The sequence below is a fragment of the Canis aureus genome, chromosome 14, assembly GCF_053574225.1.
Source record: "Canis aureus isolate CA01 chromosome 14, VMU_Caureus_v.1.0, whole genome shotgun sequence".
NCBI classification, from domain to species: Eukaryota; Metazoa; Chordata; class Mammalia; order Carnivora; family Canidae; genus Canis; species Canis aureus.
In genome coordinates this window covers 52,244,411-52,271,623 of record NC_135624.1, presented here as the reverse complement: position 1 = coordinate 52,271,623, position 27,213 = coordinate 52,244,411, and the positions used below count along the sequence as shown (strand labels likewise).

Below are 27,213 nucleotides of genomic sequence, written 5' to 3'. Positions count from 1 at the left end.
GCCCCGGGGACCGCGGCCGGGAGACCCCGCGGGCAGGTCGGGCCCGAGGACGCGCGGCTCCGCGGAGGGAGCCTTGGGCGCCGGGGCCGGGCCGGGAGGCCGCGCCGCGATCTCCATCCCTGCCCGCCGCCGCCGCCGCCGCGCTCACCCCGCCGCTCCTCTCCCCCGCAGCCGCGCCGCGACTATGTCGGCGGAGACCGCGAGCGGCCCCACCGAGGACCAGGTGGAGATTCTGGAGTACAACTTCAGCAAGGTCAACAAGCACCCGGACCCCACCACGCTGTGCCTCATCGCGGCCGAGGCCGGCCTTTCCGAGGAGGAGACCCAGGTGAGGCCGGCACGCCCCCCGCCCCGACCCCTGCGCCCCCCCGGCCCCGACCCCTGCGCCCCCCCACCCCCGCGCTCTCCTCCACCCCCGACTCCTGTGCGTTCCTCTCCACCCCCATCCCTGAGCGCCCCCCCACCCCTGCGCGCTCCTCCACCCCCGACCCCTGCGCGCTCCCCTCCACCCCATCCCTGCGCGCCTCACCCACCCCTGAGCGCTCCTCCACCCCCGGACCACTGCGCGCTCCCCTCCACCCCATCCCTGTGCAGCCCCCCACCCCTGCGCGCTCCTCCACCCCCGACCCCTGCACGCCCCTCCGCCCCCCCACCTCCGACCCCTGCGCGCCCCGCCAGCCCCCGACCCCTGCGCGCTCTCCCCATTCCCCCGACCCCGCGCTCCCCTCCGCCCCATCCCTGTGCACCTCCCCACCCCTGCGCGCTCCCCCATCCCCCCGACCCCTGCGCGCCCCGGGCCGCCTTGCGCACGCGGGCCCCCCCCCCCCCCCGCCCTCCCCGGATCCGCGGTCGCTCCCGCCCGCACCCCGCGAGCCCGGACGCCGCGGCGCTGCCCCCGCCGCTCGCCAGCTGCCCGGCTCCGTGCGCCCCGCGTCTGCCCCTCCAGCCCCAGCCCGCGGCGGCCCCCCCGGGAAGCGCGTGGAAACCTCACGGTCACCCTGCCCCCTCCGTGCTTCGCTGCTCTCCCCGTACCTAGCCCGGGAGAAGCGCGCCGTCCTCCCTGCGGCTCCGGGAGCTGCGTCCCTGGGCCACTCTCGCCTCGCTTCCTCCTCCTCCTCCTCCTCCTCCTCCTCCTCCTCCTCCGCGCGCGATTTCTCACCCCCCCGCCCGCGACACCTTCGGAAGAGGAGCCTCGTGCGCCCTCTGAACCCCCGCTGGCAGCTCTGTTCTCGGGCGAGAGTGCCAGGCTGGAAGGGACTCTAGCGATCAGCTATAGTAAATTCAGTCCTCGGTTTGGCAAACGAGGAAACTGAGGCCAAGGAGAGAGTTGCCAGCATAGCAAGGGTCGTCAAGCTTGCTCTTTCCACACTCCGCGCTCCAGTGCCCCTTAGCTGCGGAGCTAAAATTGTGTATAGCCAGGGAGATTTCACAGTTCAAAAAATTCCCGGGCTCTAAGTCTTTTTCTGGAGTTTTCCAAGAAAGTAAGCATCTGACATTTACAACTGAAGGGAGTGGAAGCAGATGTCCCTTTAAGTGCTTTGATTGATTTATCTATTTTTAAAAGCTCCTATTATTCGGAATATTGTTTAGGATAGAGAAGGAAACACTGCCTGTGATTATGAACCTCCAGGTGCAATGTTGCTTCAGCAGGCTTTTTTTTTTTTTTTTTTTAAACCCTTATCTAGAGTTTACTCTGACTTCTATTTTCCCCTTGGTCATGGAAAGACAATTAGTTATGCATGATACTACTACTTGGAACCGCTCTAGCATCTCTCCCACGGGAGCCTGAAGCACTTCCACACCTCTGGTCTCAGCTCTAAAGCAGGGATTTTCTTATTTTTCCCATTTTATAGACCAGAGCATTAGGCACTTTGACCTCTCCTCACTTTGGACCATACTCAGCTGAGGCTTAAAAGCTTGTCATGGGTGCTCTAAGATATCCCAGAACCAAGACCCTGGATCCCAAGTCTAAAATGATTTTTACTAATTAAGCCAGATGTACTTTGGGGAGTTTGCCCATAGAAAATCTTCTCATTCCTAGGTCAAATAGAAAAAGTCAAGCGTATCTGTTTTCAGCAAAGGGAACAGCTGTCTGACTAACCAGAACGAGAATTTAATGGAAGGTGATTTAAAGTAACCGAGGTCCAACGGTTCATGTTTCTTGGAACCCTGCTGAAGCTTTATCACCTAAAATCCCTCACTATGTTTAGGAAAGAGGAGTGATCTCTGAGATAACGACTTGTCTTTTAAAAAAGCTGCGGATTCATTGTGGGCACAGTACCAGGCTGGGGTCTAAGCTCTTCCCAGCCTCTGCTTCTCCTGGGGTAAATCACCCTTACCCTGAAGGCAGAGTAATTATGTTGCTCTTTGTGATGACTGATGCTTGCCCAGTATTGCGCCCTGCACCCTCCAGGTAGTAAATCATTCGTCCCAACAGGGTTGTGCAGTAGGTAGCATCAGTCCAGTTGGACAGATAAGAGAAACCAAGGCACAGAAAAGTTAGATAACTGGCCCAAGGCCGCAACTAGGAAGTAACAGAGCTGAGATTTGAATCGTAGCAGTCTGGGTCACAATCTGGACTCCTGACTCTCTTCATAGGTACAGAGGAAGAATGGAAACAACTAGGGGATGGGGTGGAAGGACTGAAAATTCAACTTCTTTTTTTTTTTAAGATTTTATTTATTTATTCATGACAGAGAGAGAGAGAGAGAGGCAAGACACAGGCAGAGGGAGAACCAGGCTCCCTGCAGGGTCTCCAGGATCACACCCCCAGGCTGAAGGCCGATCACACCCCCAGGCTGAAGGCAGCGCTAAACCGCTGGGCCACAGGGGCTGCCCTGAAAATTCAACTTCTGTTGTATTTCTTCCTGGGGGAAAAAGAAAAATCCATGTATTACATGACAGTCTTCTCAGCTATGTTCAATCTTTTCTTGAGATTCACCTTATATTAAAGAACTGAAATGAAATCAGGTGAGGAATGGGAAGAAAGAAGGGGCGCCTGATTCTTTTTGTGATAGAGGTCAATCAGTTTAGACTTCTGACAGCAGGTCCGCCTTTCTCCTCGGGCAGCCTTTCTCCATCGCCCCTCTCCTGCCATCCTCAAGTGAACCAAATGGTAGCTGCAACCCTGACATGAGTGGTTGTAGGGGTGAGTCAGCCTCTGAGCAGGGTGCCTGGCTTCCTTTTCCTGCCGTGGGGCCAACACCTTCTTCCTCTCTGGGGCTGCTACAGCTCTGCTTGCCCCTCTGCCTTCCTGTGTAGACCCGCAGGGAAGCACCGGAGACCCCAGAGCTCAGAGGGAGGCAAAAGTTAGCAGGTTCAGGGGAAGTGTCTGTCCTCTGTCACTCCTTACTTGGTTGGGTCCCATTTTCCAACTTCCCATCCTTTCCACCCAAACTCTTTCCCAGCTCCTCCCACCCCCATGTGCACTGGTTGGTAAGAATGGGGTTCTTCTTTAATCTTCTCAAACAACATTCATATATATATACACACACACATATATATGTATTTTAGAGAGGGGGAGGGGCCAAGGGAGAGGCAGAGAGAAAGAGAGAATCTTAACCTTGCTCCATACCCAGTGAGGAGCCTGACATAGGGCTCAACTCTGGGGCTCGATCCCAAGACCCTAAAATCATGATCTGAGCCAAAATCAAGAGTTGGATACTTAACCAACTGAACCATCCAAGTGCACCTCAAACAACATCTGTATTTTTTAAAGTGTCTTCTGGAGATATAATGCCCAATGGTGAACTTTCAGACATAAATAAAATTATTTTAATTGACAGCAGGCTTTGGAGGGACTCCTTAACTCCATGAAGGCCAGGGTCTACAGGGCCAACATAAAGACTGTGTCTGGTATCAGCACATCCCCTGTTTCTATTCTTTATCTGTGTTGCCCCTTTCCACAGGAAGAGTTCTCCAGAGCCAAAATACTACTGATTTCTGATGCCTGGTCCCTCACCTCTACCACCACCCATCTCCAGAATTGGAATCATATTCTTCATTTTCCTAGAACAAGTAATGCTTTCATGGAAGAAAAATAGGCACGAGATGCTCCTTTGAGATAATTCACTAGAGCTGATTCACATTGCTGATACTTTGGCAGGGGCAAGAGGGACCAGAAGTTTGAAACATTCTCTGGGGGCTTGGATGACCTCTTTGTAACTGTCCCACTGTCGGACAATATTCTCTGCTATTAGAGGGACACCTGTAGGTACCAGGAGTGAGGTGAAGGGAGCGCTAAAGTTAATGACATTTTAAGTTGCATTGCTGGGATCCTAGAATGGGTTTTTTTCTCATGACAGTAATAAGATATCTCCTACAATGAAATTAGATAAACCTTACAGAATCCCAACCTCTGTGTCTTTTATTATTTTGAAGTCAGTGTTAGAAGGGACTGGGAAAGGTCTTCTATCAGTCCCTTGGGAGGCCAGGAAGATCTGGCATTTTCTATTATCACCAATTCAAGCCCAGTGTAGCTGGCGTTGGTTCTTACAGAGGTTTCCAGTATCTTTATCTCCTCTTAATGCCCTGGGACTATTCCCAGAACTCAGTGGTTTTAGTTGTTGGACGCTTTATCAGTGGAATAAAGATCTAAAGGTCTCCCCCTGAAAAGACTAAAATGTTAGTCACTAGAGAAAAGGACAGGAACAATGTTATTTGGCCTCCGCCCCTCCCCATCACAGTGTCTAATTATCATCTGTTCACTCAGAGTAAATAAATCTCCATCAATGGGGTGAGGTAATGAGGGCATTCATTTATAAGCCAGTGAGGGATGAATGTCTTTCCCAGGGGATGACGGAAACAAGGAAGAGAAGAATAAAGCCAGGTGGAAAATTAGTATTGATGTGAGCGAGATGTAAGATTCAGCTCTGGAGGGGAAAAGAAGCAAGCAAGGTGTTTCATGGTTTTTGTTGGACAGCGACTGGTTTGCCAAATTATTATATACATACCTGATCTAAAATATATATCTTTAGGAAAATCGTTCAGTTTTTCTTGAACCTTGTCCCATCCCCCAATACTAGGGTTCACTTTGGTAGGCATTTGGATGCCAACTCTCCAATTCACGAATGTGGTCCTTGCTGAAGTTATTTTTGGTAACTGTACATTAATATTCATTACTAGTATAAAGATACGGGTGGCTCTTCTGAATGAGGCCAGCTCAATCATTTTGTCTTAAATGAATCCTGATAGAAAATGAGACTTTCCTCCTCCAAGTTTTAATTAGTCAGTCTTTAAAACTTTGCCATTTGTTCAGCTCTAGTAACTGGAAATCCTATTGAATCAGACCTTGTAGCCTCAGAACCCCCCACAGAGCTACCTCATTAGGGGAACTGGAACCATGCTGCTCTCACACCAGATTCCAGAGTTAACCAAACACACGCGGGTTATGGAAGAAAATGCACCCTACCTTTAGCGGTAGAACTTTGGTGAAAGCCACCAAAGTTAACATGAGCTAGTGATCTCCAGGAGTAGAATATGGCATCTGGAGAGCAACTGCCCCACATGGGTAGTCTGCTGCCCTTGGCTTTAGGCTACTTTTCTCTGCTCCCACCTCACAGTTCAGGACAACTGATCTTGACAGCCATGTAAGGCATTTCAGTGTGTAAACTCTGTTGTACAGTCAGGGCAAGTTATAAGTATGGTCCCATGCTCTTCAGCCAGCTTAGCACTGGTGCAGAGCCCTAAATGGCCCTGCGGCCCCAACTCCTTTCTGGCTCTACAGGCCTTGATTCCTAGAAGCACTCCTTCTCCTGTGGTTCTCACTCTTTCTTCTGATCATGGGCTAATGCTGAACTACCTTTCAGCTCCCGAGATCTCTGCAGAGATGAGATCCTCCCCAGCATGACCCTAGAGTCCACCCTCTTTGTCCTGAGGTTGAGTCTACTCTGGCCATACTAAGTCAGAGCCCTCTGGATGTTTCTTACCACACCATCTCCATCAGCACATCCCAGGTCTGGTGTCCATCTCATAGCTGTGTTCTATTTGCTTCTTTTCTGTCCCCTCATGTGCTTACCTCTGGAATAGGTGAATTATAAAAACCCAGAAGGGACAGTAAAGACCCCCTAAGCTTACCTCTTCATGTACAGTTGAGCTGACTGGCACTATTTTTAAGGGGCTTCCTTGGGTTCCCGTAGCCAGTTGATCACCCTAGAGCTTCCTATTGGCAGGGTCCAGGACTACAGAGTCCTGGTGGACACCTACCCAAGCAATATGCCTGTTTATCCCAGTGTGATGTGAAAAATATCATCATGCCCAATGTTTGCCATGATGAGTGAAAGGCTGGGAAACACAGGAGAAAAAAGCCTGAGGTCTGACTTCCCACAGGGCCCTCTGACTCATCCTCTCCCATGAGGATCAGGGCAGGCTGCTTCTGTTTCCTCACTAGTCCCCCTTCAACATTGTTTTTTAAAAATCCTAGCTTCCTCCTGGCCAACCTAATCCACACCCCAGCTGATTCGCCAGCATGGGTTTCCTCCTTGTCTTTTGTTTGCAGGATCCCCCAGCTCTCAGTAGCATAGTAAAAGGCAGACCTATGACACATAAAAGTGTTTTAGCCCTCCCAGGGTACCATGTCTAGAAGCATCCCATCCAGGGCCTTCCCTAAATCCCTGGTCTCTTTTGTGAGATGTGAAGATTTGGAGTACACAGAGCTAGAAGGTTCTGAGTAAGCTGGAAGGACAACTCTTTCTTTTCTTATTATTTAGCAGCCCCACAGCAGGAGAGTTTGGGCTAGCCTACTCCATGGATCCCTAAAAAGCAGTACCTTAAGGTTGTTCAGGGCTGGTTTCCACTCATTTTACTTAACAAATACTTACTAAGCACTACTGATGACCAAGGCCCTTGATGAGATCACCACACATTGGCGAGATATAGCAGCCATAGAGGTTTATCTGGGGCATCAAGGAGATCCTTCAATTTCTTTCATTCATTAAACAAACACTGATTAATCCCTGTTAAGCTCTGGTGCTGGGTGGGGGCAAAGGATGCAATCGATGATAATAAGATGAATACAGTCTCCGTTTTCATGGATCTTATATTCTAGAAGGAAATGTAGACTAACAGCAAGTGATTAAACATAGTAATTAGAGATACCAAACATTCTGTGAAGGTAATAAAGTATTAAAATAGAGAATAAGGAGATGGGTAGAGAACCTACTTTAGACTAAGTGGTTAGGGAAGGCTTCATTGAGAATGTCCTATTTAAGCTGAGACCTGAGGATGAAAGGGAGATCATCAGATAAAGAATGAAGGCGGAACATGCTAAGCATAGGAAATAGCATGTGCAAAGGTCCTGGAGCAGAGAAGTTAAGTGTCACAGTGAGAAAAACCATCCCTGTGGACACATTCCTTGCTCTCCTTTCTGGTTGGACCATAGAAAAAGAGGGAATGTTCCAGTTTTCCAATATGTGACAGGTAATTTTGCTATTTCCCTCCTCCAGAAATGGTTTAAGCAGCGTCTGGCTCAGTGGCGGCAGTCGGAAGGCCTCCCCTCAGAGTGCAGATCCGTGACAGACTGAGGAGATGGTGGGCTGGTGCCAGGAGCTTCCCTCCATGAAGACCATGCACCGTTTCTCTCAGCTTAACCATCCTTTTTGTTTTTTCAGCATAGTGCTATGTGTTTCATTGTTAGGTGTCCTGCTATTTAACACGATGTTGTATTTTTTAAATGTATATAACTAGGAAAGAAAATAACTATAGGAAGCTGTATGTAGCTTCTGTGTAAAGCCGTGGCTGGGCTGAAAAGTGGCGGGGCTTGCATTTCCTTTCGGGTCTTGATGATAGATGGTATGAAAATCATCGAAGTATGCTTTTGACCATCATCTCCCCGTACGAGTTTATTTTTACCATCCATTTCAGAGTAGGTAAGGCCTCCGTTGAAAAGATGACATGACCAAGAGGGGGAAGCATTTCCTTCTGGTTCTAATTCCCTAAGTTGTTTTCCTTATGCTGCATTTAATACATGGAGATTGAGAATACAGAGGGATATTTGAGTCATTCAGATTTCATAAAGCAGTTCCTTGGATTATAGCTGCATTAACTTGGAAAGAACCCAGTTAGGCTGGAAGACAGAAACTCCAACGGGCAGAAAATCAAGTAACCGAGGGGGGAAAATAAAATCCACAGGAGTATTGAATTTACCTTACTTAAATGTATTTGTTAAATTTATTTTACTAAACAAAATGAACTGCTTTTTGTCTCTGAAATGATACTCTAAATAAAAACCTCTTTGTTGAAAATGCACAGAGTCCTCTGCAGGTTTGTTTGTTTGTTTGTTTGTTTTTAATTTATTTATGATAGACATAGACATAGCCTATGCAGGGTTTTTTTTTTTTTTTTAATTCATTTATGATAGACATGGGGTGGGGGGCAGAGGCAGAGGGATAAGCAGGCGCCATGCCAGGAGCCCAACACAGGACTTGATCCCGGGACTCCAGGATCGCACCCTGGGCCAAAGGCAGGCGCTAAACCACTGAGCCACCCAGGGATCTCCCTCCTCTGTAGGTTTTTAACCGAATAATACACGTATCAGAGAAAAACAGAAGAACTCCAACATAGGAGCAGACTGACAAAATTGCTATCGTTTTTCAAGTCTTTGCTGCTCAAAGTGGAGTTCATTACTCATATTATCAGCATTAGCAGCGAGCTTGCTTCTGAGAATGCAGAAATTCAGACTCCAATCCAGCCCTACAGAATCAGAATCGGCATTTTTAACAAGGTCCCCAGGTGATGTATATGCACATGGAAGCGTAAGCAGCACTGTCCTCTCACAGCCCCTACAGGCAATTTGCCTCTATCTTCTATGATAGCATATTAAAGGTCTTTTTTTTTTTTTAAGATTTTATTTATTTATTCATGAGACACACAGAGAGAAAGAGAGGCAGAGACACAAGCAGAGGGAGAAGTAGGCTCCATGCAGGGAGCCCAACATGGGACTCGATCCCAGGTCTCCAGGATCAGGCCCCGGACTAAAGGTGGCACTAAACCGCTGAGTCACCAGGGCTGCCCCACATATTAAAGGTCTTAATGTCTTATTTATTAAATGTGTGTTTGATTGGGGCCCCTGGGTGGCTCAGTTGGTTAAGCGTCCGACTCTTGGTTTGGGCACAGGTCATAGTCTCACAGGTTGTCAGATGGAGCCCCGAGTTACGCTCTGCACTCAGTGGGGGGGTCAGCTCGAAAGTTCACTCCCTCTGCCCCTCGCACCCTCAAGAAAATAAATCTTTTTTTTTTTTTAAGTGTTTCATTGTATGAAACAATAACTATCATAGTGGATTAACCAAAATGGCTTTTTGTTTAATTGCTTGATTATTTTTAATGAGACATCAGCAGGTAAGTGTCTCTCTAATGTCAAGGACCTGTGGTCACTCTGTCTCCTACTTTGCTGTCTTTAGCATGTAGGTTTTGTGCTCATGGCATACAAGGTGGATGGTTGGCCATTAAGTCTGCGTTTCAAGTGAAAGAAAAGGGCAGGGGGGAAATGCCAGCTAAGTCCCTGACCTTTAAAAAAGGTTTCCTGGAGGCCCCCACCTAGCAACTCTCAGCTACATCTCACTGGCCAGAAGCCCATGACTATTCCTAACAACAAGGGAGCCTAGGAAAGTGAACATTTTTAATTGGGCATATTGTTGCCTTGAGCAAAATCAGGGTTCTGTTGGTAAGAAGGGCAGAGGGGCACATAGGGGGCTCAGTTGATTAAGCATCTGCCTTTGGCCCAGGTCTTGATCCCAGGGTCCTGAGATTGAGGCCCACGTTGGGCTCCCAGCTCAGTAGAGAATCTGCTTCTCCCTCTCCATCTGTCCCTTCCCCACCCCAACTTGGCTTGTGCTCTTTCTCTGACATTCTCTGTCTCAAATAAATAAATAAAATTAAAAAAGAAAGAAAGAAAGAGAGAAAGAAAAAGAAAGAAAGAAGGAAAGAAAGAAAGAAAGAAAGAAAGAAAGAAAGAAAAAGAAAGAAGAAGAAAAAGAAAGAAAGAAAAAGAAAGAAAGAAAAAGAAAAAGAAAAAGAAAGAAAGAAAGAAAGAAAGAAAGAAAGAAAGAAAGAAAAAGAAAGAAAGAAAAAGAAAGAGAGGATGGATATTAGAAAGGCCACTAGCAGTGTCTGCTAACCCAGCCTGGAAAGACACTAGTCTACACTTTTTTTTTTAATTGGCTCCACACCCAGCATGGAGCCCAACCTGGAGCCCAGTATGGAGCCCAACACGGGGCTTGAACTCACAACCCTGAGATCAAGACTGGAGCCGAGATCAAGAGTCTGCACTTAACTGACTGAGCCACCTCGGCGACCCATCACTGGTCTACACTTCTGAACTCTGACCTACAATGCAGACACAATTTTTTTTTTTTAGAGCTTTAAAATAATGGGTCCAGAATAAGAAACACTAACAGTTATTCAGAATACAAATGTTTACAAGATCCTAGTACACACCCTTGGCAAGCTTCCTCTCCCTATACCTTAAAATATTTCTTCTGTAAACAACACATAGTGATCCAGGGTCTGAAAGAATAACCTCATCTGGCATGCTCCCTACAACCTTATTAGTGATGCCCTGAGCATCTCTCAGCACCCAGGGCTGGATGCTGACATCACTTTCTGGAAAGAAGGAAGGGAAAAGGTGGAAATGAGGTAGGAATGTGTGCACGTAATAAATACCTGTATCGAGAGAATATTCTTTACCTTCCAAAGCTTTTATAGATACTGGCTGACAGGAAAAAAAATGACTGGGGGCAAAGCAGATGGAGAGCACAGTGATTTACCCATATCACGCCCTGAGAAAGATGCTAAACCAGATCTAAGACCCATGTCAGAAGTCTTTCTAGACCCCAGAGACACTTTCAAGAACAATCCATCCAGGACAAGAAGAGTTAACCAGTTGGGCAGAGAGTGCGTCTTGGTACCAAGAAGCACCATTTGGGACAGAAGGATCACTTCCTGTGTTCATCAGGCCCAGGAGTCAAGAGTCCTTGAATAGCACATGCTGGGAGAAAATGAGATTCTGTGTCCTTTTAATTAATTAACTAGTGTGTTTAAACAAGTGCCAAGTTTTTTATGTATTCATTTCTTGCATTTGAAGTACTCCTTAATGGCATCCTTGGCTTGAGTCTTTGCTGTTGTCCTTAACTACTGCACAACTGCAACCAACCACTTTCCTGTTTTCCCTAACACTTTTATAGAAGCCTACCCATTCCCCTAGTTTGGTGTTGTCATCCACCTTAATTATGTGGATTTGGCACTCGGCACAAAGTGCCTCCACCAAGTCGACATACGTAGCCTCATCAGGGTCAGAGGCAGCTACACAAAGATGGGTTTGGTGCTTGTCTGAGGCTCCTACAGGTTGGCTATTCCCTGTGAAGGCCTTCATGGATGAGGCCGGTCTTCAGCACTCCTGGTACAGCAGTCTTAACCTCTCCTACACCCTACACCACCAGTGGCAGGGTCTTCTTTGCCCCTGGTGGTGGGGAAGGGGAGGCCAATCTTAAATGCTCCGCAGCCTCTGGGGGCTCAGCAGAGGCAAGGAAAGACTCGGTGCCCTTTTAAGTGTGGATCTGTTAACAGTACTAACCTTCCCGAGTAATATGAGGATGGCAATACACTACTTCAAAAAAAGCACTCTGTAAATAGTAATAATAATTACTCTTACTACAAGGTATTAATGAGAATGGGAAAAGGATCATCTTGACGCCTGAGAGAAGTCTTAAAGAGAACCCAGAGCTCTACATTTTATTGTCAGAAGTCTCTTCTGGACACCCAGGGCCACACACCAAAGTGGTAACACCCACCCCGGACTGAGAAAAATCCCTGTTTCTACCCTTGATGCCCAGTTCTGCCATTGCAGATGGTACTGGCTGCTTAGACTGATGATTATCCCCAGCCCCTTTCTCTGTTGCCACCTTTCTCCCAGCAAGGCTGTAGAGGTTAAAAAGCCAAAATGCTCCTTTTTCCATCCTCACTGGAAGCTGTGGCAGTCATGTGACACAGTCTTGCTGCTGAGACTGAAGACCTGGGGTGAGGGGAGGTGGGAGGAGATGGGAGGCTTTGGGGAGAGGTTTTGCATTTCCTGGTAAAGGGGGAGGAGAGGGTAGCAGGCTCAGTCTGTTTTTTCTTGCTTGCCTTGAACCAGTTTCATTTGGTAATTGTAAAAAGAGATAAGCAAAAGAGAGAAACAATAAAACCAACAAAATCCATAAGAATTACCCATGATCCCACTACCCAGAGGTAACCTCTTATAAATGTTTATGTTACAGGAGAATATATTAAGAGGAGGCATGTTTTTGAATGTTTTATATAAGTCCCCAGGACCCCCTCCTTGGGTGTGACGGATTGGCTAGAACAGTTCACAGAATTCAGGAGAACAGTTTCCTCACTGGATGACCAGTCCGTAATAAAGGATATAGCTCAGGAACAGCTAGATGGAAGATACGGACATAGGGGTGCTCAGCTTCCATGCCCATGCTGAGCACACCACACTCCCTAGCACCTCCTGGAAGCCCTGTGAATCCTGTACTTTGGGGCTTTTATGGAGGCTTCATTATGTAGGCATGATTGATTAAATCCTCAACCTTCAGGAAAGTTTTAGCACACGATGGCCTTGCCTTGGTGATCCTTCAGGGGACGGGGAAGGAACTGCTTGAGCCATGTGGGTGGCACACGGTGGACTGAAGAAATGTTTCTGTCTGTTCTCTTCTCATAAAGCGGTAAGAGCACCCCCTTCCCTACTTCATGTGGTCCTGGTAGAGCAGTTACAGCATCACAGGTTCCCCACCCTACTCAGAATTCAACACATGGCCCTCGCTGGCCTATCACAATGCCATATTCCTGTGCACACAGGGACTGAAACAATGTATGGGCTCTTAGCCTTCGCCAGTTTTCACAGTTGGAACTGGTAATTCTCTCTTGTGCTCTTGCCTGGAGAGTTATGAGAGGCCTGGGTTGCAGGCAGCCATCTACCCAAGCACAGAGAGCAGAGCACTCTGTAGTGGAAGAGAATGAAGCCATGCAGAGATGGGAGTTTCAAAGAGAAGAACAGAAAGAGAGGTCAGGTCCTGAGGCCCTGGTTCCCACTCTCCCCTTGGGCTTACCACAGCCTTCATGGCTCTGTGAGCTAATGAATTCTCTTCTTGCTGCGTATCTGTCACTTGCAGCAAAAAGAGTCTCAACTAATGTCCGAATCAAGAGAGGAATGCATAGAAGGAGAACTATCAGCCGCTAGAGTAATTAAGAATCCAGGAGAAGCAGAGAATCAGAGTAAGAAAAAAATAAATAACCAAGAATATGTCGGCCAACAAACCTTGAAAATAATTGGACAGAGTACCAGATTTTTCTCAATTGATGGGGACTTGAGAAAAAGATTAGTTTTGCACATTATAGGATGACGAGTAGATAATTTAAGGGCATCAAGGACATACTTTGTGAACTAAGTGTAAATGTTGGGTAGATACAAGTTTGTGACCCTTGCCATCTCCTTGTAGACATTTTGCTCCACATGTTCCACTGTCCACTAAAAGATCATTTTAAAACCTGATACCAACTGTTTCAAACACATCCCTGCTCAAATTCAATGCCAAAGTATCTAGCCATAACAATGCTAATAAGAAAAATAATTTGAAACTTCACATTCTTTTCCCATGATGGAAGTACTGAGAGGTAGTGAAGTGGACATAAGTCAGGCCATGATCTGGGATATCAGCCACTGCTTATGTTGGCAGAGCAGCATAATAGGATTTTGGGTGCCTGGTGCTATGTTGTTGTGCTCTACATAAACAATGAAGGGCACGAGGAAGTAGAGGTTTCTAGATATCTTCTCCCTTTTCCTTCACTATCATTTTTAGGCTTCAAAGTATTTAAGTGCTGTCACACTGGGGGATATGCTCCTGTAAATATAGATTCTTCTTATAAGAATTTACCACTTTAACTTAGAAAAACACAAGAAACATTAGGTTTGAATCTCAATTTATGTAACTCACCCAACTACTTCCATATAATGGTAAACTGACTCATAGTTCATATGACTCATCCTTGGAGTTCCAGATTAGCAATGCAGAAGGACTTTTTTTTCTCTCTCTTTTTTAAAATAGAGACAGAGAACATGATGAGCAGGGAGGAGTAGCGGGGGAGGGAGAGAGAGAATCCCAAGCAGGCTCCACACTCAGCATGGAGCTCAATGTGGGGCTCGATCTCACAACCCTGAAATCATGACCTGAGCCAAAATCAAGAGTCAGTTGCTTAACCCACTGAAACACCCAGGCACCCAGAGAAGGATTTTATTCTTCCTTCCAGATGGAAGCGCCCTCTCCCACTCCTTTCCTAAAAAGCTTTTTATATGGGAATTTGGCATTGTCTGGGATTGAAGAAGGCAAGTTCCTGGAGATAGTGACCTTAAGGGATAAGAATCCTCTGGGACACAGGAACTACAATTCAGAAGCCTAGAATCTTTTTAGGATATAGGATGTGTATTCATGTATGAGGAGAGTGCACCTGTAAATATGTGTGGCTAGAGGCGAGTGCAGAGAATTCTGTGTGTCCCCTTAGCCCTTCTCCCTTTCTTCCTATCTAAGGAGATGGCTGCCCAGCTAAAGACTAGCTTTTCTCACCTCTTTTACAGTGAGGTTTTTAAGCCAGTCTCCAAGATGTTTCTAATGATCTCTGCCTCCTGGTATTCCCACCTTTGCATAGTCCCTTCCCACATTGTACCAGGGTTGGTCTGTGTGACCACTAAAGAAACAGAAATGAGGGATCCCTGAGTGGCGCAGCGGTTTGGCGCCTGCCTTTGGCCCAGGGCGCAATCCTGGAGACCTGGGATTGAATCCCGCATCGGGCTCCCGGTGCATGGAGCCTGCTTCTCCCTCTGCCTGTGTCTCTGCCTCTCTCTCTCTCTCTGTGTGACTATCATAAATAAATAAATAAATTAAAAAAAAAAAAAAAAAAGAAACAGAAATGATGGTGAGTCACTTCTGAGATTAGGTTAAAAGACACTGCAGCTTCTCTCTCTGTCCGTCTTTGGGATTACCTTATCTGGGGGAAGCCAGCTGTCATGTGGAGCAGCCCTATGGAGAGGCCCATAAGGCAAGCAACTAAGGCCTCCTGACAACAGCCAGTAAGGACAGAGGTCTGTCAACAACCTTGTGAGCTTGGAAGTGAATCCACCAGCCTCTGTCAAGCCTTCAGATAACAGCAGCCCTTGAGATATAACCTATCCAGCTAAGCTGCCCCTTAAAAATGGTTCTTGTTCTAATCTGCCAAGCTTTGGGATAATTGGTTTTGCAGCAACGGATAACTAAAGCACTGTGTGGGTAAGGAAGTGCTGTGTGCTATTTCTGGGTCATGCCTCTAAAAAGAATAATGTGCCCTCTTGTTTCTCTTCCCCCTTCTCCTGAACTAGAGCTGTCTCAGATCTTGTAGATGACAGTAATATCTTAGGGTTTGGAAAGTAACAAAACAAAAGAAGCCTGGGTCTCTGTATTATTCAGAAATACCAGGTTTAACTGCATTAACACTCAACGTCCAATCAGTGGCTTAAAAGCAATGCTCTATTTCTCACTTCCACAAATAAGCTGCAGCTCTGAGGAATTTTTCAGGATGGCTGTCCTTCATATTAACAGTGCCTCCACGCAAATTTCAGTGTGAGGGAAAACATGGGCAACTAAATGCTTCTGTGGCACACCACACTCACATTTCACGGACCAAAGCAAGTTGCATGACCCTGTCTAACCCCAACAGGGCAGAGAAGGACAATCTTCCCTTATTTCCAAAGAAAGAAGACTGGAAATATTTTTTTCAACAGAACTAGTATCTACCAAAGCACACAACACCATCAAGTCATCACATCAGCCCTGGATTCCTATCCAGGAAGGAGCCTAATAGAGAAATAAGTTTTTATTTTGGTGAAATCACAATGTTTGGAGATCTCTTATTACGGAGCCTAGCCTGTTTCTTAAACAATAAAAGCATAGAGCTATTTTTAAAAAATGAATCCAGGACCTGTCTACCTATTAACTGGGTTTAAAGTTATTGACAAGGAAGGTGAAGGCACACAAATGGATAATCCTTTTTTTTTTTTACACAAATGGATAATCCTATTTGTTCTTTCAGAGCCATTCTCCACCCTTTTTTACTCTATTCTGTGGCCAAGGAGGGTGACCTTTACAGATCGCCTCAACCAAACTCCCTTCCTTCTGACTACTGATTGATTTATTCAATGATACTGACTAGCAGGAAGATCATAGGATAAGAGTAATGTCAGTGTATTTTTGCCCTGTTGATGTCTATCCAGAGTCATAGTTTGACAGTGACTATATTCTTCTGGCCAACGCCATAGCTTCTGGCAGGAGACCCTCCCCTAAATTATTGATCTCTCTGGTTTCCAATAACATCTCCCTCCCCTTGATCCATTCCAAGCCTAGAAATAGTAATTGTTATTAGCCTTAACGTTTCACTATCCCTTGTTGGTTTTCCTTAATACTCTCACGTCTTTGTAGAGCCTTTCACTAATCATTGGCAAATACCTCTGCCATCTATTTCCTGTCAGTATCCTGACCAATATAATCATTCTCCCTCGAATTATAGCTATTAGTCAAAACAACCAATGACATTAAAAAATGGACAGACATGAAAGTCTCAAAAGGATGATGATGATCTTTTGGATCAAAGATGTAATAATCAAAGCAAACAGGCATTAGCACCCAAATTTCACTATGCAAGGGAAATTACCATTACTGGCCTCATCAACATGGTGAGAAACCAAGTGGCATCTTAAATATTTGTGGCCCTATCCCAAATTATTCTAGCAAGAAGCTATCTGACATACTTATTCCAAAATTAAAGCTTATCCCCCCAAATCTCCATTATTCATTTCAAATATCAATGGCTTACCAACTTAATTCCTTAGCTGGAGTTCCATTGAGTTCAGCCAGGAAGCTCTGAATTAGGATGCAGTTTGCCAGGTTTCTGTTTGAACAAGATTCAGGGAGTCTCCAAAAATCCCATAGGCCACAAAATACAGTTTGCAGCCCAACTCATTCCATGGTGAGAGAAGAAAGAGAGAGAGAATGAGAGCAAGAAGGGGAGGGAGAGAGTGATGAAGAGAAAGAGAGGAAAAAGGAAGGAAGGAAAGAAAGAGGCAAAGGAAGGAAGGGAGGGAGGAATCTGCCTGTCAAGTTCATCATCATCAAATGAGGACCTGCCTCTTCTACATTAAAAAACCAAAACCAGGGATCCCTGAGTGGCGCAGTGGTTTAGCGCCTGCCTTTGGCCCAGGGCGCGATCCTGGAGACCCGGGATCGAGTCCCACGTTGGGCTCCCAGTGCATGGAGCCTGCTTCTCCCTCTGCCTATGTCTCTCCTCTCTCTCTCTCTCTCTCTCTCTCTCTCTCTGTGACTATCATAAATAAATAAAAATAAAAAAAAATATAAAAAACCAAACAACAACGACAAAAACAAAATAGAAAAACAAAACAAAACAAAAAACCCTTTCATTTGGGAGTGCTCCCCAAAGGGCACAAAGTAGGGGACCTAGAAGAAAATGTGGCTTTGCTTCCAAACACATCTGCTTCCAATGGAGCATCCTCAGTGGCCAAAGGAAGAGGAGCCAATAAGATCACGGAAGGTGATTTTTTCTTTCTTGTTCCTTTTTTTTTTTTTTTTTTTTTGACAGAGAAAGAGGGCTACAGCACAGAGGGTCCAGGGACAGGCAGAGGGAGAGGAAAAGAAAGACTCCTAAGCAGGCAGGCTCCATACCAGTGAGAACTTGATGGAGGCCTCAATCTCACAACTCTGAGATCCTGACCTGAGCCAATATCAAGAGCTGGACGTTTAACTCTCTGAACTACCTAGATGCCCCGTGGAAGATGATTTTTATCAATAAATATATCTGGGATAGAAACTCCTCTATGGTCAAACAACACAGCTGAGAAGAAAATGAAAAAATAAGATTCTTAACTATTCTTTAAAATATTTCCCCATTCTACCCCAAAACAGACAATGCCAACAAAAGCATGTATATTTGTTTAAATGCTTCACACTGTGACTTATCAGGCTTTCTATTGTCTCATATAAAAACAGGTAGGTGATTCCAGGTTTGCCTCATTCAGCTGCCTAACTAGGCCAGAGCTCTGGGTTATCCTCTCTGGGATCTCTTCTCTATCTTCTTGTGGTTGCAAGACACTGCTCCAGTTCCAAGCATCACATCCCACATAATACCCTCCAAATGCAAGAGGGAAAAACCCTGGTTTTCTCTTTAGATAACTCTCATTTTACTTTATCAGGGAGGAAAGTCTTTTCCCAGAACCCCCAATGGTCTTCCCTCCACCTCTCATTATCTAGAATTGGGCCACATGCTCCATCCACCACATGCCTATAATTGGTAAAATAGTTAGCACTTAGCAAGCAGGAGCTCATTAAATATTTGTTGAATGAATGAAAGATGAATTGGATTACCATGGTTGCCTTAGACTAATTACAGTCCATCTCCTAGAATCCATGTTCCTAGCACAAATTGTCACTTGATGGCTCAAAAAAATTGGCATATTCTTATCAAGGAAGATGGAATGAGTGGCTCCTGGGCAGTCACCCAATAGCAAATGCCACATTAGGCTATTTCTTCTTAAAACAGAGAATGAAAGCCACCCAGGAAAGGGCTTATTATTTTCTAAGAGTTACTTTGGGGAAAAAAATGTTTTTGGATTTAAATAAATTACTCATGCAAGAAGGTACCTCATTAGCAGACAAGTTACCATATTGTAAAAAGATACTAATCTTCTATTTTTTTGCCCCAGCTTGTGCATCATTTCCTTCAGCGTATTCTCTCTTTGCCTAAACCCAGATTGGGTTTTGTGTATTTCCTGTATATTACCAAGCACTGTCTACCTCCCCATAGTACAGAACTTACCACACCAGATTATGCTTCCTGTTTGTCACCCCTGCAGTAGAGCTTTTATGGGTTCACCAAAGTCGGTTTTCTTTTCTTTCCTTTTCCACTCAGCTACATTTCCCAATCTCCTTTGCAGTTGGGTGTGACTATTGACTCAGTCTGGTCAATGCAATGTGGGTAGAGTGGTGTGAGCCACTTGTAGGCTTGGCTGTAGAACCTAGCCAGCAATCTCCTGGCTCTCTCCTTCCATCTGCTGGCTGAATGGAGGGGGGGCTCTGTGGGAGGAGTATGGAAGGAGCTTGGGACCTGGTAGGACTGCCTAGAGCAGAATATCTGTCCTCTTACCAACATGAATTGGACTGGGATGAGATGCTGAAGAACATGGTTTCTTACTGTGCTAAATGACTGAGAAGCAAGGGTGCACGTGCCCTAGCTTTTATTACATGTTGCCCTCCACCCCTGATTAATACAATTCCCCATTAGGATGAAAATCTCTTTAAAATAGAAGTCAAAAAGTAAGGAAAGAAAGAAAGAAAGAAAGAAAGAAAGAAAGAAAGAAAGAAAGAAAGAAAGAAAGAAAGAAAGGAAGGAAGGAAGGAAGGAAGGAAGGAAGGAAGGAAGGAAGGAAGGAAGGAAGGAAGGGGAAAGGAAAGGAAAGGAAAGGAAAGGAAAGGAAAGGAAAGGAAAGGAAAGGAAAGGAAAGGAAAGGAAAGGAAAGGAAAGGAAAGGAAAGGAAAGGAAAGGAAAGGAAAGTCTCTTCCATCTTGGTTTTTTTTTTTGTTTGGCTTCAGAGGTAGGTGAAGCGGGCTGTGGTCGGCAGAGGGGGGTTGTCTGCGGCGAGTCAGGTGGCTGAAGAGGGGCCATTGGCCAACAAAGGGCCTCCAGTGGCCATGGCAGCAGAAAGTCAACCTGATGTGGGAAGAGGAAGACAGCTTTGACAGGGTTTCAGCTAGCTCGAGTGGAGGGTTGTTTGTCTCCCACTTTTTGCATGCATTTTATATGTACTTTATATGGGTATTCCTTGCCCTAAAATAGTGCCTGTCACATCACTGGCACTAAGTGGATTTTTAAATGAAATAAATGTAATCAAGTAGCTACTAGGTGCCAAAATTGTTTTAACTTTGTAGTGTTATCATGGTAATTTTTTGTAGCTCCTCATAGCTCAACATTGAAACTAACAGTAAATCCCTTTAAAAGGGGGATGGGGTTACCCGAGGTGATTGTCCTCCTTGACAGCAAGAAAGGGAGAGAAAGGGATCCCTGGGTGGCGCAGCGGTTTGGCGCCTGCCTTTGGCCCAGGGCGCGATCCTGGAGACCCGGGATCGAATCCCACATCGGGCTCCCGGTGCATGGAGCCTGCTTCTCCCTCTGCCTGTGTCTCTGCCTCTCTCTCTCTCTCTCTCTCTCTGTGACTATCATAAATAAATTAAAAAAAAAAAAAAAAAAAGAAAGGGAGAGAAAAAGCTGCCTGTTGCTTTTGAAACTGCATCACCAGGGAAGAAGAACCCTCCCATCTTCCGCCCCCTGGGAAAAAGGGGGAACAGTGGAAGCTTTTCCTCAATATTTATGTGCTTTAAAGGAAACTCAAAACATTTAAAGATCAAAAGGACCATGTCAACAAGGTGCTCCAACCTAAATTCAAGTTAGATGGGAATATTCTTGCTGCTATCCCCAGCACACAGTATGTGCAAGCATTGTTGAACCTCTAAACGATGTTTCTTAGTGCTTTTTGAAACACCAATATCACTTGCAGTGTCTCCTTAAGAGTGTAAATTCTGTTTTTAACCAGCTCTCCTGCTCAGTGAACTATGAGAAATATTGCTACTACCTACCCTGCTTTTTCTTTTTTGTATTATTGTTTTTCATTATTATTTGGAAAGAATTTTAGCATCTCCCATTCCATCAAATTCCTTTAACTAGCTAATGTCCATGCTAGGAAAAGACCCCAAAATAGCTGCAGGGTTTCCTTCCTGCTGGCACTGATCCAGATGGGACAGTTACAGGTGCCCTCCCTGGCCTCTGTTTTTATTATTTTTCATTCATCCCTCAGCTGCAAAGCATTGCTGGTTCCCTATCTTATAGATCCTTGCAAATGTCATGCTGCCAGGAGTTTGGCTCAGGTTAAGGTAGTTTGCTGACTGCTCTTTCATCTCAAAACTGACCATTGGAATTCTCACTGTCAGTGAGTGAAAAATGATACAACCACTTTGGAAAAAACCTTCTGGCAGTGTCTGCTAAAGTTAAACATATAACTGACCTATCTCCCACCAATTCTATTCCTAGATACAGCCCCCAAGAAAAATGAATGTTTTGTCCACAAAAAAGGCATGTATACCAATGTTCATAGCAGCTTCATTCATAATAGACCCAAACTAAACAACTCAAATATTCATTAACAGGACAATGGATAAGCATTATGGCATATTTATATCATGAAATACTACTCAGCAATGTCAAAAGAACAAACTACAGATACACATAACAGTATGCATAGACCCCCAAAACATTATCCTATGCAACAGAAGCCATACACAAACCAACACATGCTGTATAATTCCATTCATATGAAATTCGAGAATAGGCAAAACTAATCTATAGTGATATAAATAAGAACAGGGCAACTTCTGAGTGAGAGGTGGGGACGATTGACCTGGAAGCATTATAAGAATATTTTCTGGGAAGAGGGAAATATTCTAAATATTGATTTGGCCAGTGGTTTCATAGATTTATATATACATAAAAAATCACTCAGCTATATTAAGACATGTGAATTCTACTTTATTTAATTCAATTCTAGAAAGATAGCTGATTTCCACAGCTCTCACGAAGCAGATCCACATGTCTGCAGCTCCCACTTCCCTACCCTTTCTGGTCTACCCTTCCTGCACTCCACAGGCCTCTGCAATTTTACTTACCAGAAGTTTCCTGAAGTTGTCAGTCTCTCCTTAGTTTCTCTTCTAGAGTTTCCTCTCAATGCTATTGCCATGTGTGGCGCCAAGGCTGATCCTGTATGCTTACTGTCATCACCCACCACAAGAGTAGGTTACTAGCTAGAACAGCACAGGCTTGGTAGCTAAACCTAACCTAAAAAGTAGCTGTTGCTGATCCTTTTTTAATAGTTCTAAACGATGTTTCTTAGTGCTTTTATAACCTAAAAAGTAGCTGTTGCTGATCCTTTTTTAATAGTTCTTTTACATTTTCTAATTTTTATTTCTTCACCAATGTCTTCTTCACAAATTGCCTCCAGCTTCTGGGGATGAATGAAAAAAAAATGTTAATACTCTGGTCAGTGGATTTAATTAGCACCACTGTGATTTGGGACACAAGCCCAGATAGTTTTGCCACACAGAGTGAATGTGATGCCAAAGCAACTTGGTGATCTGCTAGCAGCAGAGGATTTAGAACACCAAATGCTGGGACTTTAGAAGGCCAAGATTAAAGATGGTTAAATAAACCTGAGTGCTACAGTTAGATAAAAAGTACAAAAGAGTGAGAAAAGGCCCAGTATAAAAATCTTCACATTTCTATCTCTTTGCATCTTAATTTTTTGTTCAGAACTTCACAAACTATAAAATCCAGATTTTTCAGAGCAGAAGTGCCAACCCATTTGGACAGAATCCAACTTTTGTTCCAAAGTGGAACAAATGATGCTCTGCCCACAGTTGAATCACAGCAACCTAACCCAAAGTGAAGAAAAAAAACTGTAAAGCATGAAATGTGTTCTTTTTGAAGTACTGAACATTCCGAGTCACCCACAGAAAGGAAAACAGCAGTGAATTAGAGGAGAGATTAAGGAACTATCTTGACTTGGAAGAGGAGTCTGTCCTTGAGGACCATGCAGCTTTCTTTGCTAATTACCATTAGTGGAAAGAAATAGAGCGGGAGACCAGTCACTTCTTGAGTGAGCCCAGCTTGCTGAGGAGCCATGGTTCTCCAGGCTGTGGGATCTCAACCTTGGTTACACATTGGAATCATGTATGGAGTTTTGGAAACCCTGAGGTCTGGATCCCACCGTGGAGATTCGGACTGAATTTCTCTGGGGTATCACCTGAGCATCAGGATGTTTTAGGTCTCCCACATGATTTTACTGTGCAGCTGAGGTTGAAAAACCAACAGTCTAGGTTCTAGACCCTAGCAGGCTACCAAACATTCAATAAATACTTGTTGCTGTGGGTCATAGTAATCTAGAGGAAGATTTTTTATTGAGATAAAATGCACATAGAAAATTCATTGCTTTAGTGCTTATAGTTCAGTGGTTTTCAGAGTTATGCAACCAGACCACTGTATAATTTCAGAACATTTCCGTCACCCCCCAAAAGAACCTTGGTACCGATTAGCGGTCAGTGCCTCTTCCCCCTTCCATCAGTGTTTCCCCCAGCAAACAATCTATTTTCTGTTTTCATGGATTTACCTATCCTAGACACTTCACCTAAATGGAATCATATAATATGTGGCCTTTTGTACCAGGCTTTTTTCACTCATTATAATGTTTTCAAAGTTCATCCATGTTATAGCACACACTAGTACCTCATTCCCTTTTTATGGCTGAATAATATTCCATTGTATGGATAAAACACATTTTGTTTTTCCATTCATCAACTGATGGGCATTTCCATTATTTTTACTTTTTGGCTCTTATGAATAATGTGGCTATGAGCATTTACATACAAGGTTTATTGTTTGTTTTTGCAAATGTGTAGTTTCATTTTTCTTGGGTATATACCTGGGAGTAGCATGGTTGGGTGATGTAGGAATGCTATATTTAACTTTTTTGAGGAACCACCATAGTAGCTACACTGTTCTACACCAACAGGGTAGAAGGATTCCAGTTTTTCCCTATCCTTGCTAAAACTTGTTATTTTCCATTTTTTATAAACATAATATGATGGAGTGGAATTCATTGTGATTTTGATTTGCATTTTCCTAATGATTAATGATGTTGGGGATCCCTGGGTGGTTCAGCGGTTTAGCACCTGCCTTTGGCTCAGGGCATGATCCTGGAGTCCTGGGATCAAGTTCCGCATTGGGTTCTCTGCATGGGGCCTGCTTCTCCCTTTGCCTGTGTCTCTGCCCTACTGTCTCTCTCTCTTGTCTCTCATGAATAAATAAAAAAAAATAAAATCTTTAAAAAAATGATGTTGAGCATCTTTTCATGTACTTATTGACCATATGTATACCTTCTTTTTTTTAAGATTTTATTTATTTATTCATGAGAGATGCAGAGAGAGAGGCAGAGACACAGGCAGAGGGAGAAGCAGGATCCATGCAGGGAGCCTGATGTGGGACTCCAAGATTACACCCTGGGCCAAAGGCAGGCGCTAAATTGCTGAGCCACCCAGGGATCCCCTGTATACCTTCTTTTGAGAAATGTCTATTTAAATCTTTTGCATATTTTTATTTAAGATTATTTGTCTTTTTATTGTTGAGTTTTAAGAACTCTATATATTCTGGATACTACACCCTATCACATATATGGTTTGCAATTTTTTTCTCCCATTCCTTGGGTTGTCTTTTCACTTTGTTGATGCATGAAAGTTTTCAATTTTGATGACATCCAATTCACCTACCTTTTCTTTGTGTATTTTGTGTCATATCTAGGCCATATAATTTTGATTGCAAATAAAATGGTCATTTTTTTCCTCTTTAGCTGTGGTAGGCAGCATCTAAGATGGCTCCAGTGATCCCTATCACTTGATATTCATGCTGTTGTGAAATCCCCTTCCCTCGACTGCAGGCAAGACCCTAAGGCATGGGATATCACTTCCAAGATTTGATTACAAAAAGACTATAACATCTGTCTCTCTTTTTTGCTCACACTCTTATTTACTCTGAGGGAGGCTGCTGCTATGTTGTGAGCTGCTCTCTGGACAGGCCCACATGCTAAAAAACTGAGGGAAGGGCCAATAGCCAGTAAGGAACTAAATCATCCAACTAAGCTGCACCCAGATTCCAGACTCACAGACACTGAGCTGATAAATACTTATTTTAAGCCACTGAGTTTTGGCATAGTTTGTTACACAGCAATAGACACCTCATACAAGGATTTTTTGCAAAGGCAAGAGAGAAATTACTAAACTAATGCCCAAGCAGCAAAGCACTCCTGCCCCAAAGGTAAAATGAATGGAATTCAGATGGTTAGCAAAATAGTAGTCACTGAGCCATTGCTGCACAAGTGTCTTATTTACTAAAGGGATTTCCAACCAAATATATTTAATATATGATAATATATTATCATATAATATATGATATACATACTAGAAATAATAAACTATACATAACTAGTTTCAGCTCAACAGAGCCCATATCTCTGAAATGCTCATTCAGAACATCTGAACCATTTTCTCTCTTCCCTGCTTTCCCTCCCACAGCTGTTTTTGCTACCTTCAAACTAAAGTGAGGTTACAGAATGCAAGTAATTATACTATTTGTCTAAGCAAGACAAGGTTAGAGAAATGACTTAGTACTCTAAATAATATACAACATACATAAAGTGACTATATCTCTTGCTTCCAGGGCAGTCTTGATTTCAAATATTTCTGATGACCTGAATGTGTCCTCTTTGGGGTTCAGAAAATAGAGCTACAGGGGTACCTGGGTGGCTCAGTCGGTTAAGCATCTGACTCTTGATTTAAGCTCAGGTCATGATCTCAGCATCGTGAGATCGAGCCCTGCATTGGGTTCTGTGCTCAACATGGAGTCTGTTTGCTCCTTTCCCTCTGCTCCTTCCCCTTGAACTCTTTCTCTCTCTCTCTCTCTCTGTCTCAAATGAATAAATAAAAATTTTAAAAAAGAAAAAAGAGGTGCACCTGCATGGCTCAGTCAGTTGAGAATCTGCCTTCAGCACAGTCATGATCCCAGTATCCTGGGTTTGAGCCCCACATTTGGCTCCTTGCTGAGCGGGGAGCCTGCTTCTCTTTCTCCCTCTGCCTGCCACTCCTCCTGCTTGTGTGCTTTCTCTCACTCTCTCTCAAAAAAATAAATAAAATCTTTTTTAAAAAGTTAAATAAGGGGACCCCTGGGTGGCTCAGTGGTTTAGCGCCTGCCTTTGGCCCAGGGTGCGATCCTGGAGTCCCGGGATCGAGTACCATGTCGGGCTCCCGGCATGGAGCCTGCTTCTCCCTCTGCCTGTGTCTCTGCCTCTCTTTCTTTCTCTCTATGTCTATCATAAATAAATAAATAAATCTTTAAAAAAAAGTTAAATAAGAACGAAGGAAGGAAAGAAAGGAAAGAGAGAAAATAGGGCTGCCACATATATACCACAAGGTCAAATAGCAATCATTTGGAATCTCCTACAGGTTTATATAATCCACTTCTACTTAAATTAAGTCATTGTATTTGCACCAACAATTGGGAGCTGTGGGGGTTAGTGGCTGAAAACTTTACCAAGAATTTGAGATTCTGTAATTCATAAGTAGGCCATAGACTGTCTTCAAAGCCCAGAAAATTCCAAAACAGTAGCAGCAACCTAAGGGGTCTTGTGCATGGATTTAGCTGAGTCTAAACAAGCATAATAATAAAAGAACTTGCCTTACACTGTCTGGGGGAAAAGCCATGGCAGGGTCACATCTAACACAAATCCCAGACAGAGGGTTGTTTTGCTCCAAGGAGCTTAGCTGCTGGCCAGAGGGAAGAGAGAACCTTTGGCATTCCTGTCCTGGCCAACTGTCATTCCTTTCATCTTCTCTCATAAGGAATCCGCTATGTTGTCCAGTCCTGGTACAAAATACTTATTCCATAAAAGCACATGAGTGTCTGGTCTGCAATTAAGAAGGGGCCTTTCCCTTCACTTTCTACTCCTTTGTACCTTGAACTCCTTACTGCTCGGGAGGAGTGGAGAGCAATAAGAAAAGCAGAGGCAAAGAATTTGAATCTTTTGAGTCAAGTAATAGAATTAATTGATCTTTTTAAGAGCCAGAGAATTATTTGGGGATGTTAAAAAGCCTGGTAAAGTAGAATCAGGTTCTAGAAATGTGGACTAAATGCACTTTCATTTCATGACAGTAAACATTGACTGAGTGGTTCTGAGGTGGCAGATGCAGGGCTGGAAATGGGGGTGCAGGAATGAATACCCCTGGACCTGCTTCACTAGATAGATGGCCGGGGATCCAGCACGGTAGCAGAGTCCCAGGGGCCGTGTACTCCAGCCTCATATACAGTACAATCGCCCCCTGAGTCTGTAGGCAGCTTAGAATTGAACTCAGCTTCAGGGTCAGGCAGGGGTTTCAGTAGGGGGTCTTTGCCTTCCTTGCTTTTGAGAGGTGCAAAGCCAGAAGTGTGTAAGCTCACCTCATTGTGAGATGTCCCAGCAGAGCCTTCTTAGCTGCTTTTCAGCTGCTTTAGGGATCA

The 27,213-nt window shown here is 44.5% G+C and overlaps 1 protein-coding gene, 1 long non-coding RNA gene and 1 pseudogene across 4 annotated transcripts in view; 1 reads left to right on the top strand and 2 right to left on the bottom strand.

Moving 5' to 3' along the window:
* The window catches only part of HOPX (HOP homeobox), a 28,945-nt gene extending 20,701 nt beyond the window's left edge, over positions 1-8,244 (top strand). For all 3 annotated transcript variants that reach the window (XM_077848133.1, XM_077848135.1, XM_077848136.1), the window contains exons 2-3: positions 172-328; positions 7,443-8,244. In XM_077848133.1, coding sequence (XP_077704259.1) covers positions 185-328; positions 7,443-7,520 — 222 coding nt within the window. In that variant the 5' untranslated portion in view covers positions 172-184 and the 3' untranslated portion in view covers positions 7,521-8,244. The remainder of the gene's footprint in view (positions 1-171; positions 329-7,442) is intronic.
* On the bottom strand, positions 2,792-23,041 carry LOC144283689 (uncharacterized). The gene is made up of 3 exons (XR_013352243.1): positions 21,783-23,041; positions 18,886-19,776; positions 2,792-2,867 (listed from the first exon to the last, which is right to left on the bottom strand). It is a non-coding gene; the product is annotated as an uncharacterized LOC144283689 (long non-coding RNA).
* Positions 11,059-11,948, bottom strand: LOC144283806 (small ribosomal subunit protein eS12 pseudogene; annotated as a pseudogene).
* Positions 23,042-27,213: the final 4,172 nt, after the last annotated feature.